Source organism: Notamacropus eugenii, chromosome 5, assembly GCF_028372415.1.
Source record: "Notamacropus eugenii isolate mMacEug1 chromosome 5, mMacEug1.pri_v2, whole genome shotgun sequence".
Taxonomy (NCBI): Eukaryota; Metazoa; Chordata; class Mammalia; order Diprotodontia; family Macropodidae; genus Notamacropus; species Notamacropus eugenii.
In genome coordinates, this window is record NC_092876.1 from 300,956,200 (window position 1) to 300,969,860 (window position 13,661).

Consider the following 13,661-nt stretch of genomic DNA (forward strand, 5'->3'; position numbering starts at 1 on the left):
TTGTTTGGAGGCAGTTTGGAGGCAGTCAATAGAGAGAGTGATTAAATATAACTGTGTCTGTAAGTGCATCCTAACCAACACTGAAGACACACAATGGCATCTTGGAAGGTTCCTCTCCCACTCAGATGATTTTTTTTTTAATGTAATTCCACTCTTTGAGTCTATGTCCAGTTAGAAAGAATCCTATTTGACATCTTTCCTTTTTGAATAGAATAGGATGAACACACGTGGATGAAGTTTCACATTACTGTTGAAGCACCACCATTGTTCATATTCACAACCTCAATGTCACCTTTACCTACTCCTCATTCTTTCTTATCCTACATATCCAATCATTTGACCCAAATTATTTCTACCTCTACATGTCTCCCATTATTCTCCCTGTTATCTCTCCTCACTACTGATGCAGCCACAACCCTAGTTCAGGGTCTCATAATCTTTTACATAAACTAATAGCCTTCTCATTGAACCTCTTCCTCAAGTTTCTGTCCTTTCTGATCCATTCTCCGCACAGCTATCTCTATGATTTTCCTCAAGCTCATGCTGACTACATCACTCTCTTATTCCATAAATACTCTTTATTCCCTGTTCACTTGAGAAGCAAATATTATTTTATCTTTATCTCATTTTAAAAAATTTCTATTAAGCTTTATGATATATAATTGTTACAAAATATTACGTGTAGATTGTGTATATGTAACGTATGTAAAATTGCTTACCTTCATAGAGAGGAGGGAGAAAATTTGGAACTCAAAATTTCATAAAGTAAGAACGTTAAATTGGAAAAAATAAAACACTATTTAAAAGAAAAATTACATGTATGTAGTTTATAAATAAATATACAAATATGGGGATTTGGTCAACTTTTTTTGCTGATTTTTTGCAAAATCAGAAAGTTATGGGCAGCTATGCTAAGGGACTGGTAGTTTATAATCTACAGGAGATAGAATATCCTTACCAATGAAATCACAGATCTTTTACATGACATGCAGATCAGTGAAAAGTTAAAGCATTGGAGAATTATCAATCGCACATCCTCTTAATAGAGAAATATAGGATTATGGATAAAGTATTGTGCACCCTTACAGGCATGGTTGCTTAATTGGTTTTACCTAACTTTTTCTTTCATATGAGAGGTTTTGGTGAAGATTAAATCAATTAATCAGGTTTTTTCTAAAGCACCTACTAAGTGCAGGGATAAAAGTACAAAGAATGGTAACAATTCCTCCTCTGAATTGTCTATGTCCTTATGGAAGAGATAAGTAAATAGAAATATGTACGTGTATGTGTGTTTACATATATATGTATATAATATAGACATATGTGTATATTATATACATATGTGTGTATATGCACTCAAATTCATCCCTCGTAACTCTACATCCTTCTGTGGATTATTTCCAGTTTATTTCCTGAATGGTTTGTTTATGTCTTGTCTGCCCCATTCGATGGGGAGCTCCTTGTTAGGAGTGATTGTCTTTTGCTTTTCATTGTATCTCTAATTCTTAGCACAGCATAGTGCTTGGTTCATAGTAAACAATGTTTATTTACTAATTATTAAGAATAAATGTAAAGTTAAGAAATACAAGTATATATAAGTAGTTCTTTTAAAGGAAGTTTTAAAGGAGGGTACTAGCAATTCAGTGTTCATGCAAAACATGCTTCCTGAGCAGAATCTTAAAGGAAAAGAAAGATTTGGTGAAGCAGAGATAAGAATGGAATGCATTCCAAAGATGTGGATCAGCCAATAGTAAGAGACAGAGATGGGAACTGGAGTATTACATGGTAGGAACAAAGAAAAGGCCAATTTGGTTAGATCTGAAGTATTGAAAGGAGAGTAATATCCAGTGATGTTGGGAAAAAATAGGTTAAGATCAGACTGTATATAGGTCTTTGCAGAACTAAATAGAGTAGGTTACAGTTTATCCTAGAGACAATGAGAAGCCACAGGAGTTAGCTGGATATGATAGTAAAATAGTCAGTTCTTCACTTAAGGGAAATTACTTTGGTATAAAAATGAATACTGGAAAATTACTGACACTAGGCAAAAGGCCTCAATAAAATATGTATTTTTTAACACCAGCATAGAATGGGAAATATCCAGTGGTAGGGGGCTTTTGACCAGAAAATACCTCAAACCAGCCTTTGTAATCAAACGTGGAAATAAATGCTTAGAAAGGATACAATGATAAGTTAACCCAAGTTAGCCTTAAGATTGTGATGAGTTCTTTCTACAAACATTACTTTCCTGTCACCTCATGGAAACAGCCCATTGGACAATATCCATACATATAGCTTAGGGATATAGGAATCCAAGAGGGGAAAGACAATTGAAGGAAGAAGCTAAGTTGTTATCTTGGCAAGTATAGTGGGGATATTGTAGGTGTGGAATGTAAATGAATCATTTTAAGGTTGTCTCTTTAAGCCCAATGCTTCTCCTTATTGAGAGATCATGAAAGAAATATAACCTTTTGAAAAATACAATCCAGATGTCTATGACATGTTTTACTTTTCTCTTTAGAGCATTATGGTTATAAATTAATAGAGTAATAGTAATAAATTAATAATAATATAAATTAATAAATAATTTAAAATAATAAATATAATTTATAATAATTATAAATTAATAATATAAATAATAACAATTAATAAATAATGACTACAAATTAATCCATCAATAATCAAGTATATACGCACATACATACATATTCCCTTTATTTCTCATAAATTGCATTCTAGATAGAATAGAGAATATAATTTAATATCATGATTTTACTTCTGCAAATACCATGTTTAAAAAAGTTTTATTGCTACATGTGTTTTGTAAACATATGTACCCATGTGCATTCATGTTGTCTCGTCTAATTGGCATGTAAGATTCTGAGGGTAAGGACTCTTTCTCTGCCTTCTTTGACCCTATAGTACCCAGTAGATTCTCTGGCATCTATTAAATACCTTAATTGTTGCTGATTGACTGACACATTTTGTTTTCTAACACAAGAAGTTTTTTGAAACGCTACCTCTTCCAATTTTCCCTATTAGCAAAGAAAAGCATTTAAACAAATTGACCGTGTCTGACAGTTTATGTGACATTGCACATCCCCAGTCCCCTTGTCTACTAAGAGCAGGGAAATGTGCTGTATCATCTGTTCCCTAGGAACAAAATCAGTCATTGCAATTATTCAGAATTTGTCTGCCCTTTTGACTAGCACCATTTTGGTGAAGCAATTAGTACTTCACTTGGGTTTTAAGTCATGGCTTATGTTTTGGAAATAAACTCTAGAAGATGGAAGGAAAAAGTAGGTGATTTCATGGATTATCAGCCAATTGTCATGATGACAGGAAATCTGCCAAAATTTTCAGGGAACCTGCTTTAGATAATTTCCTTGGCTTTTATGGTCTCAACAAATCCTATAATCCTCAATGTGCCCTGATGTAGTTTGTTTACAATACTTGTATATTTTGAATTATCATTAAATAATTGAACAGAAATTACTTTCCTGTTGGAGTATGTTAGTCATTTAGAATTTGAATCAGTTTGGAAGGAAAGGTCTTTGTACTGTACGTACTGAGTAGATCTGTATGCTACATTTTACTATCAAAAAATGTCTATACTACTTCTTGTGCTGGGTTCTCTCTCATTTATAAGATTTGGATTTGACTTGGTTGATTATCTGCCTTTTGCTACCTGTCCCACTATAGCCACATGATGACCATAAAAATTATTTGTTAGTAAATGCCATTGAGTATGTCTGTGTGTGTATCAAAGACTTTATGTTCTGGACTAATGGGAATGGAACAGGGCAGCACTGAGAAGTGAAATCCACATATTAGCTATTGGAGTTCTTAAAATTCTAATCTTTTTTACATCTTTCTTTTCCGGTTTTTTTTATTAAACCAAAACTTATAAGTAACAGGAGGTAAATGTGACCCTCTTACTCTGTTTGTGATAGAAGTAGTGAATGTGAAAAGATGCTGCTGCATTTGAAGGATGAGCATGTGAGTGGGAGGTATGGGTTAGGGAAAGAACTGAGTCAGACCTACAAATGTATTTTGAACATCCACTATATAAAAGACACTTTGGCAAAGTAGCTTAAGTTATAGAGGGAAGAATGAAACACTGGCTGTCAAAAACTTGCAATCTAAGACATAAACTTTAAAAAAAGATTCTTAAAGACGTAAATTAGGTGTCACTGAAGAGTATTATAAACAGAAAGTGTTAGTAGAGTACAGAGGAAAGAGAAATCCTTTTCAACCATGATATAAAGGAGGACTTATGAAAGAAGTAGAATTTGTACTTATTCTTGGAGGATTTGGATGAGAAGTCACACCAAGCAGGAATGCTGTGAACAAGGAGCAGCAGTGGAAATGCCTGAGTGTCACGTTCAAAAGGCAAGGGACCATCTTAGAAAAAAATAACAATATACAGGGTATGGCAGAAGTCAGTGCTATTTTAACTTGTAATAGCTTTCATATGCTTTATTATCTTAAAATTAATACTAAGTCTTTTGGGACACCATGTATAGTGATTTAAGGTCTCCAAGTGCTTTTTTTAGTCAATAATCTTATGAGATAGTGCTAATACTATCATCTTTTTTACAGATGAAGAAACTGGAGCATAAATAGATTAAGCAAATTAGCTGTGGTCACACAACCAACATCAGAAATAAGACTTCTGACGCTAAGCTCAATGTTCATAGTTAGTTGTTACATCTTTGCCATGCATAATGTGAAATAAGACTGCTTCACTTACTAAAACTCAAAGTGATATCAATTCACTGCCCTTCACAAAGGAAGGTGACATTACTAAATCACCATTCAACACAGAAAAACAGTGTGCTGGTTTGTTTTTTTTTTATTGTATGGATAGATTTATGTTGAATCATTCATATTTTTCCTAATTCCTCTTGTAACCCCTGGCACTCTTCTGCAGGGTGATACAGAGAGCTAGACTTATTTATATAATGTGTGGTTATGTAATTCATTATTTTCTCTGTATTAACCTTAATGGACCTTAGAAAGATTTAATCTAGGACTCATATCTCATTAGCATTGTAGACTAGCCAGCTGAATTAACTGGTCCATATGTAATAATGAGTAATCTTCCTTTTTAAATGTAGAAATGCTGAGCAAGCGTAAGAGGTGTTGAGTGTGTTCAGTAATTTTTTGACAATAATATTCCATGCTAATCCATGTATCAATATTATGAAATCATTGGCAAATTTTGCTCTCCAGATTTTAGTTTGCTGAGTCAACACTTTTTCACGTTCTTAAACATTTGGTTCAATACTCCCTCCCCTGGTACACATTATAAATCCTCTGTAATACTTGTTCATGTGGTTCAATAAATCCTTCTTAGGCCAAATTAAGTGGAAGTTCTCTTCATATTTTATGGGGTACCACCAGACCTGAAGCTGTCCATCTAGATCCACTTCTAGAAGCATCTAAAAGTTATACAATTCTAAACCATTTACAAATGTCACTTTAATAACTGATAAATTTGATGTGTGATTGTTGTTCAGTGACATATATTGTCTCACTTTGCCATATGTCTCAAGAAATTCTTCATCATTTAAAACCCTTTCTTTTGTACCATTCCAGCATGAGAAGCTGATACATGAATTGGAGGAAGAAAGACACTTAAGACTTCAAAGTGAAAAACGTTTACGTGAGGTGACATTGGAGTCTGAGCGAAGCAGAGTTCAAATGCGTGGCCTGCAGCAGCAGTTTTCAAGGTATGCTTCATGCACAGTCTGGATAGATCATATCACAAGGTGTCTGGTCTATGAGGTGACAAATTTGAGGGAGAAGGAATGAAACGTGTTCCCAGTGAAATGGGTCATTTGAATTATGTTTATAACTGCATATACTGTTATGAAGTTATGAATTTATCAATATATGAAATTATGAAATTGCTTATTTCATTGAAGATCATTTCTTACCAGGATAGTTTTTTTTGGTATCCACCCCTCTGTTGCTCTGGCTACTTAAGACCATCCTTCTAGTATCATTCAGTAGCATTTGACCTAGGCTTTAAAGTTATAATTCAAATATAGAGCCTGTTACTTCACTGATGCTAACTGATTTTGCCTCATCTGATGTTTTTTGTTTGAGCAGTCTCCAAATTCTGCAAGATTGTACGTATGAAGATTGTATGTATGTATTATATGTATGTATGTATACATTGTATGTATGAAGATAGCAGTTTGGGCATGATATCATAGTCTAGATAAGGTGTGAAAGAATAGGTCCTCTCATTTTGGGAGGTCCATTATTCAAAGCATAGAAGACTAATTTCTGTAGGAGAGGGAAAGAACATCGCAGAGTTGCCCTCTTTATAAGAGATAACATTAATTTGAAAGTGTCTTGAATATTTAACTATGTTTTATCTTTCATTCTCTTGTCATAAAAAAAGTAAGGCTTCCCATCCTTGATAACAGATGACTGAGGGAGGACAAGATGAAAGTCATGGATTGAAGGGAATCAAGTTACAGGGATGGAAGGGACTTTAGAGACTGTCTAAAGTATTTTGGATTGGGTGTGACTGGTAGATGAGAATTGATATTGCTGTAATGTGAGATACTTGTAGGCAATTCAGCAGTTAACAAAAGGAGACATTGAGTCCTAACAGGGGAAGGATCTTCATCAGGGATATTCATTGAGGTTATCATGTGGTTTCAGGTAATTGAAGGTCTCCTGATCGGGAGAGAGAGAGAGAGAGAGAGAATTTCTTTTGTCTGGTTCTACTCAGGTAACCAGGAAATGATGATCCTGAGCCTTTAGTTCTCTATCCAATGAAGTCTTCATGATGGTTTCAATATTTTGGAAAGAGGGAGGGAAATTAGCCAGGAAAAAAAAGTCTTGGGGATGATTTTGACACCTTTTAAGAAAAAAAAAAAACTTGCATGGCAGAAAGGTCTAGGATATGGCATCCATTGTAGCAACCCTCTTATAAATATTGTAGAATTAGAGATAGAAGAAATCTTAGCAGTTTTAAACATGGGGAAACTAAGGCTTGGAGAGTTTCGGTGACTTGACCTGTGTCACACATCTAGTAGTTGTCCAAGACAGGATTCAAGCTGAGGTCTTTTTGACTCCATGTCCAGTGCTATACTCACTATGCCATAATAGCTCTAATCTGCTAATTTTACCAGCGATCAAATGAAAGTCCTAGAAAGGTAAAGAAAGTGTCATATGAAAAATCAAACACATAATGCTTGCTAGAAACAGGATCTGAACTCCAGACTTCTTAGTCTAAACCCTGTGTGCTTTATCTTACAATATACTGCTTGTATTTCTTACCTTAAAAAGAGAATACAAACTTTCCTGAGATTTAACAGACTTGGATTGGATTCTTTGTCTGCCTCCTATTGTGTTACCTTACCCTTCCATGTCTCATCTTTACCACCTGTAAAACCCGTTTCATTCCCTCTCTTGAGAGTATTTCTAATGACAGTGTATGAGGAGCTGTTTTAAAGCCTTACAAGGAAATTGTAAATCAATAGATCCTTGCTATTTTTCTCAGGTAACAAGAGGAAGTGAAGATTGTATTATACTATATTATTGCAGAATGGCTGAAGCCCCTTATAATCAGTTCAAGAAGAAGCAAAGATCAGGGTTAGATTATCAGGCCTTGGTTTCATTTAGGTCAATAATCTGCACTCTTAGTTGACGTGGTTTAGGGACTGGGTTAGAAAGTTTAGTTTATGCCATGGTACTCAATATGATCATTTAACATGCTGTCAAAGCACCTGGTATACCCAAGGTAATGAGAGGTGTTATAGAAATGTCGAGATCAATACTTTAACAAATGTGTGTCTAAGCCCTCCCAGGCCATTACTTAAACAAGGCCACATTCTATTTTTCACTGAGTTTGATGGGCACAATCATGTTATGTCAGCAACTTAAAATAATGTGGGCATTTTTAGGTGACTTCAAATATTTCTTGAGAATAGTTGTCATTTTGAGAATATAGGCAAGGCGAGGGCAGATCTTACCATGCCAGTACTTGTCTAATTGACATGTCTCTATAGTTCCTTTATTGATTTAAAGGGCCCTAGACACCCAGCACAGTAAATTATTTTTATATGCGACAGGGTCATCTGCTGTAAATCATGTTCCAATTCCACACAGATTTAAGGTACACAAAAGAAAAGACCTGTGCCTTCACTAGTAGGGGAAATAATCACACACTCAGAAAAGAAAAAAAGAGACTTGCTTGTTGAACATACTGTTCTTGAAAATACTTTTTTAATATAGTAATTTTTCTTATGTAGAGTTTCATTAAAGTGGAAAGTTCAAGGCCAATTACATTAAAAAAAACTGGAGTAATTCAGTAAAAGATTTTTTAAAAAGTATATGTAACAGATCAGATAATTATACAGTAATTTGAGCATACCCAGTGAACCATTTCTGATACCCTTTCCCATTTTAATCTTAAATTTTTAGACTTTCTAGCGATGCTTATTTAAACAGTCCTTCTGTGATAATTAAAACCTTCATAAAAGGCTCATGATCACAGAACATGAAGATAGTACATCTCCATCAGAGCAGACAACTTTGAAATGATCATTGAAGATAACATTCAGACAAAGAACTTCACAGGTCTTTTTTTGTACAATTGTGGTAGTTATTGCAGCTGTGTTCTCTAAGGGTTGACAATGCCTGTTCAACAGAGTACTGAGAAGGTAGTGAGACAAACCGTGGGTAAAGAAATATAGGGAATACCATGTCAAACAACTTAAACCTCTTACTGAGAGATCAGTAGAAGAGTTTTCCAAACCACCACAATGCCTTGCAATCTCACCATTCGGTGAATGTGTCCAGATTATTGTAGTGTTCAAGTTAATTATCTGAAATAAAGAAAGAAACTAAGGACCAAACCAGGTACTTCCCACATGGGGTGGGAAGATAACATATGAAAAGTCACCTACAGAATTCACAAGTCCTTCCCTCAGGGAAATGAGAATCCAAACTAGGGAGAGAACACAAAGAGTTCAAATGATATTGAAGTAGGGCCGTGGGTTTACATGGATCGGATTCTGTTTCAAACGCCTTTTCTGTTTTGGTTCATGTTGTCATTCAGTATTTTTTCTAGTAACTTCAAGATCTGGGATCCCTGGCCCCTCACATGGTTTATATACTCTACAAAGATATTTATATAGCAGTATAAGAAATAATAATTTAATAGTAATTCAGTATCACCTAAGAATCATAAATGATCTAGGTAGGATGAATCATAGAATATTATTGTTTCTATAAATATATGCCTGTTTGTGTATACACACACATGTGCAAGTATATATGTATGTATTAATGCCACACCTGCTATTTCATGAGTAAAAAGAGTTCCTTGAAGAGGAAATCCTCGCTGTCAGAGCAGATCTACAACTGTTCTACAAGTTAGTCTTTGAAAGTTGCCTAGGTTCAATTGCAAGATTAAGTGACTTGCCCAAGTTCATATGACTAGCATGTGTCATAGGTGAAACTCAAACCTAGATCATCCTGACTCAAAGATTGAGTCTTCATTGTGCCACCCTGCTGCTTCTGCTCGTCACTGATTATAATAATAGTAACTCCTCCTCTCCCTCTCCTAGAATTCCTTTCCAAATTCTACATGAAGCTTTTCCTCATTCCAGTTGCCACTAACCTCACTCCTAAAACTCTTATATTTGTTTTGTGCATTCAAAATATACTTCAAAGGCACAGCCTTAATTGTTAGAGAGCTGTGCCAATAAACCAATAAATCCTTATTTCAAATCCTGTCTCTAACTCCCACTGTCTGTGTGACCCCAGGTTTGTCACTTGGTCTAAGAATACCAGTTTCAGAGAAGATGCAGGCCTACACTGGTAGACAAAGAGTTCTTATTGGGGAAATCAAAGTTCAGTTCTTATCCCTTTCCACATCTACAGATGCTCTCATATGTGGATGTGTCATCTCCATAATAAAGAATAAGTTGCTTGAGGGGAGGGACAGTTTCATTTTTAATTTTGTATCTTCAGTGCCTAGCATGGCATCTGGCAAATTAATGTTGCTTGATATGCAGATAATTTCTCAATTGATATATGTATCATTCATCATCAGTGTACCCAGTAGTATACCAGATACAAATCAAAGCCAACCAAAATGTTTTATTCTGTAAAAAAAAAAATCACATCAGTGATCAACCTATCATGCAATAGAGTTAAGTGTATTACTTGCTGTCTAGAAATATTAAATGTGGTTTATTTCTATACGTAACTGTTTGGTGCAAAGCTAAGTAAAACAATTTAGTGAAGTTCCTTTACTAATTGAGCTCCAGTGGAATTCAAACTCTCCCCCCCCCACTCCCCAGGCATGCAGCCCGTCCCCAAAGCTATTCTGACCTTCTGCTCTTGCAATGTTCTTCACTGCCTTGCAGCTACCCCTTTGCTTACAGGGATTTCTCATATCACAGTTGATTGCTATGAGTAAGTGCAGTCTGTTGTATGCGGAGCCTCAAGGAGACTTAAAAGGAGATGATTTTTACTGCTGAACTCCCTCAGTGGTTGCTGCTTCCATTACTGACTCAGTAAGATTTTATGGAAACTGAGGGTATATTTTCTGCTGTTGTTTTGAAGCTGTGGGCACTTGATATCAGAATCTTTTTCTGTGTGTTTGGGGGATGTAGGGAGTGCCTATATTTGTGTACATATAGGCTAAAGAGGATAAACTCCTCTTTCATGTTCTAGCCTCATAGATTTTCCTTCCTCTGGTTCTATATGCCATATTAAAGTGACATTTGTTTTCTGTCTTCGAAAGGATAAAACACGACAAGATGGGTAATGTGGTCACAACTGACCTTTGGATAGTCAGTGGGTGTATTGTTCTATTTCATTCCTATCTCAAAGTGTTCACCAACTTTCACCTCTACAGAGAGCATCCTCTCCTGAGTGCCTTGTTCTTCCTCTCAATGCATCTGGAGGGCAATTTCATATTGATTTGGAATTGTGGTTTTTACAGTGTCAGCAATATTGCTGGCTGAGGTGCCTTATAAACAGAGACCTCTCATCTCCACATCTGTGTAAATCTCCTAGAACTTTAAAATGACAGAGTAGAGTTGGTTTTATGATAAATTGTTTTTAAAATGCAGCAGATGGAAGAGAAGATTTTTTTAAACAGCAACTTTTTCATGCCTAGTTAATGCAACAGAGCTTGTGTTTCATTGTCATAAGTATTTTTCTTAGCACTCCGGTGCTTAGGCCCCAGTTTATATGAAGTACTATGGAGAGGAGGAGGGAGAGGCCAACTAGATTGAGAACTGGAGAAAGTGGAGATATAGTTGATGTTCCCAGGTTAGGCACTGATTTGCTAAGAACAAGTTCTTTGGAATCTTCACTTCCCAGTTTATTCATTTACACCAGTGGGCAATCATCTGTATTCCTTGTTGAATTGTGAAAAAAAAAAAGATTAGGTAGTTATTCCTAATGAGATAAAATAAACATAATACTTTTAAAGTTTGCAAAACCCTTTATATTACATTATCTCATTTGAAAGAATAATTAATTCATTAAGGTTGTACTTAAGCATATGCCTTATGTTAATCAGTACAGGAAGGGTACTTATAATAACCTTAGTTAGCATACATATGCTTTAAGCCTTGGAAAGTGATTTACAAATAGTATCTTATTTTATCCTCACAGCAACCCTGAGAAGTAGGTGTTAGTATTTTCCCCATATTACAAACCAAGAATCCAAGGCAAATATACATTAAATGACTTGGCCAGGGTAATACTGCCTGGAAGTTTCTGAGGCTATATTTGGAGTCAGATCTTCCTGACTCCAGATCCAGAGCTCTATGCATTGTACCATTTAGTTTCTTTTTATTATCATAATTGTTCCAAGATATTCTTGAATAGGACATAAGAGTCCTAGGTTATAGCTCTAGGCATGACAGTAGAAGCTGTGTTACCTCAGGCAAGCCTCTCAATCTCTCTAGGTCTCGATATCCTAATGTTTAAAATATACGTACTAGATGGAATCTGCTCTAATTGTCATTTTTGCTTCAAGTGCTATTGTAAAATGATTGTAACATGATTGAATAAAAAAGAAGTACTTCGGATCCTTCCCATAATACTATGTTTTCCATGTTTCAAAAGTTACGTTCTTGATGGTTTTTTGAAGCTATTTTATTTTGGTCACTAAGGACCCGGAAACACTGAGATTGAAAGATTGTCAGACACAAATTGAATTCTTGTTGTGGAACACCAAAATAAAATTCAGGGAAGCCTGAATATCAGAATTCCAGATGTGAATATAATCTTACGTGTTCCTCTATTACTAGCTTTGCCCTAGATTTGGCTCACGCTGAACTCACGAGGGAAGAAATCCAGTACAGAATGTTATGATTTAAGGCTTTGCTTTTACTTAAAAATCACCTGTGTAAGTAATGGTACTGCTATGCATGGTAGAAGCAACGACAAAAACAAGCAACCTTGTTCCCACAGCAAATTGCAAATATGAAATCCATTTGAATTCAGCAAACATTTCCACTACACCCAAGATGCTATATTACGTGCTATGAATATGTGAAAAATAAGTAAAAAGTAGTTCTTGTTCTCACGGAACTTATATTCCAATGGGGAAAGGGAGATCCATAAAAAATATAAATCATCTAATATATAGGGGAATCTAAAGAGGCCATCCAAGAGAAGGTATTTCATGAGATGTCTTAAAGGAAGGGATACTTAGGGTGGAGATGAGAAGGTAATTGTACACCAGAGATGTTGCCTATTCAGATGCATAATTATAATTTTGAGGAATGACAAGTTGGTCAGCCATTAAACCAATAATTATTATTTTTTCCAGTGTTGTCCCTGCTGGTTTTTGTTTCTCTGAATGGTATTGGCAGAGGTTATTTTTCAGTTGTTTGTAAATCTGGTGTATATGGGCTACCTCAGCTTAAAATAGTTATGAAATTGTTCGTTGTGACTTTGATAAATTCTCCTCCATATAACTAGTTTATGAATTAAAAACCATACTGTTAGTCATTGATTATTCATCTTTTATTAATTAGTTTCAACCTATGCCTTAGTAGTAAAGGTAGGTTTTAAATATAAGAGCATTTTTTGTTGTAGATGCCATGCATTTTAAATTGGAATTCTTCTTATCATTGATTTAGAGCTGGCATGCCCTTAAAAATAATCCATTTCATCTCCTTTTTCTAAAGTTAGTTTCTTTTAATTTAATTCTTATTTTAATTCTCAATGTTACAAACATAAACAAATGCAAATATATGCACAAACATTTCTAAATACATAGAACAGAAGGAAGATCACAGATGACACTGAATTTCTGATGCATAGAGCTTATTTTTAATAGTAAATATTATATTTAATGACAAAATAGTAGAAACCTCTTCCTTTTCAGAGATGAAGAACTAGAAATAAAGAAACATTAAATGACTTGCTCCATTCAACTCACAGAGGATATACATAGCAAGGCCCAGATTTAAGCAAAGGTGCTTGGACTCTGGATGCAGCATTTCATTCTACCTCCTTCCTACATTCTCCACCATGGTTCACTTTTAGATCCCATGATTAATACAACAGAGACACTTAGACATATACATGTGTGCATACACATATATGTTATAGAAGACAGTAGGTATATGTACATGAATATCCAAATATAATTATGCAAA

At 35.0% G+C, this 13,661-nt stretch overlaps 1 protein-coding gene across 11 annotated transcripts in view; it reads left to right on the forward strand.

Annotated features, from left to right (window-relative positions):
- NCKAP5 (NCK associated protein 5) overlaps positions 1–13,661 on the forward strand; it is a 1,146,457-nt gene that overhangs the window by 648,111 nt on the left and 484,685 nt on the right. For all 11 annotated transcript variants that reach the window (XM_072613277.1, XM_072613276.1, XM_072613278.1 and 8 more), the window contains one exon: positions 5,602–5,735. In XM_072613277.1, coding sequence (XP_072469378.1) covers positions 5,602–5,735 — 134 coding nt within the window. The remainder of the gene's footprint in view (positions 1–5,601; positions 5,736–13,661) is intronic.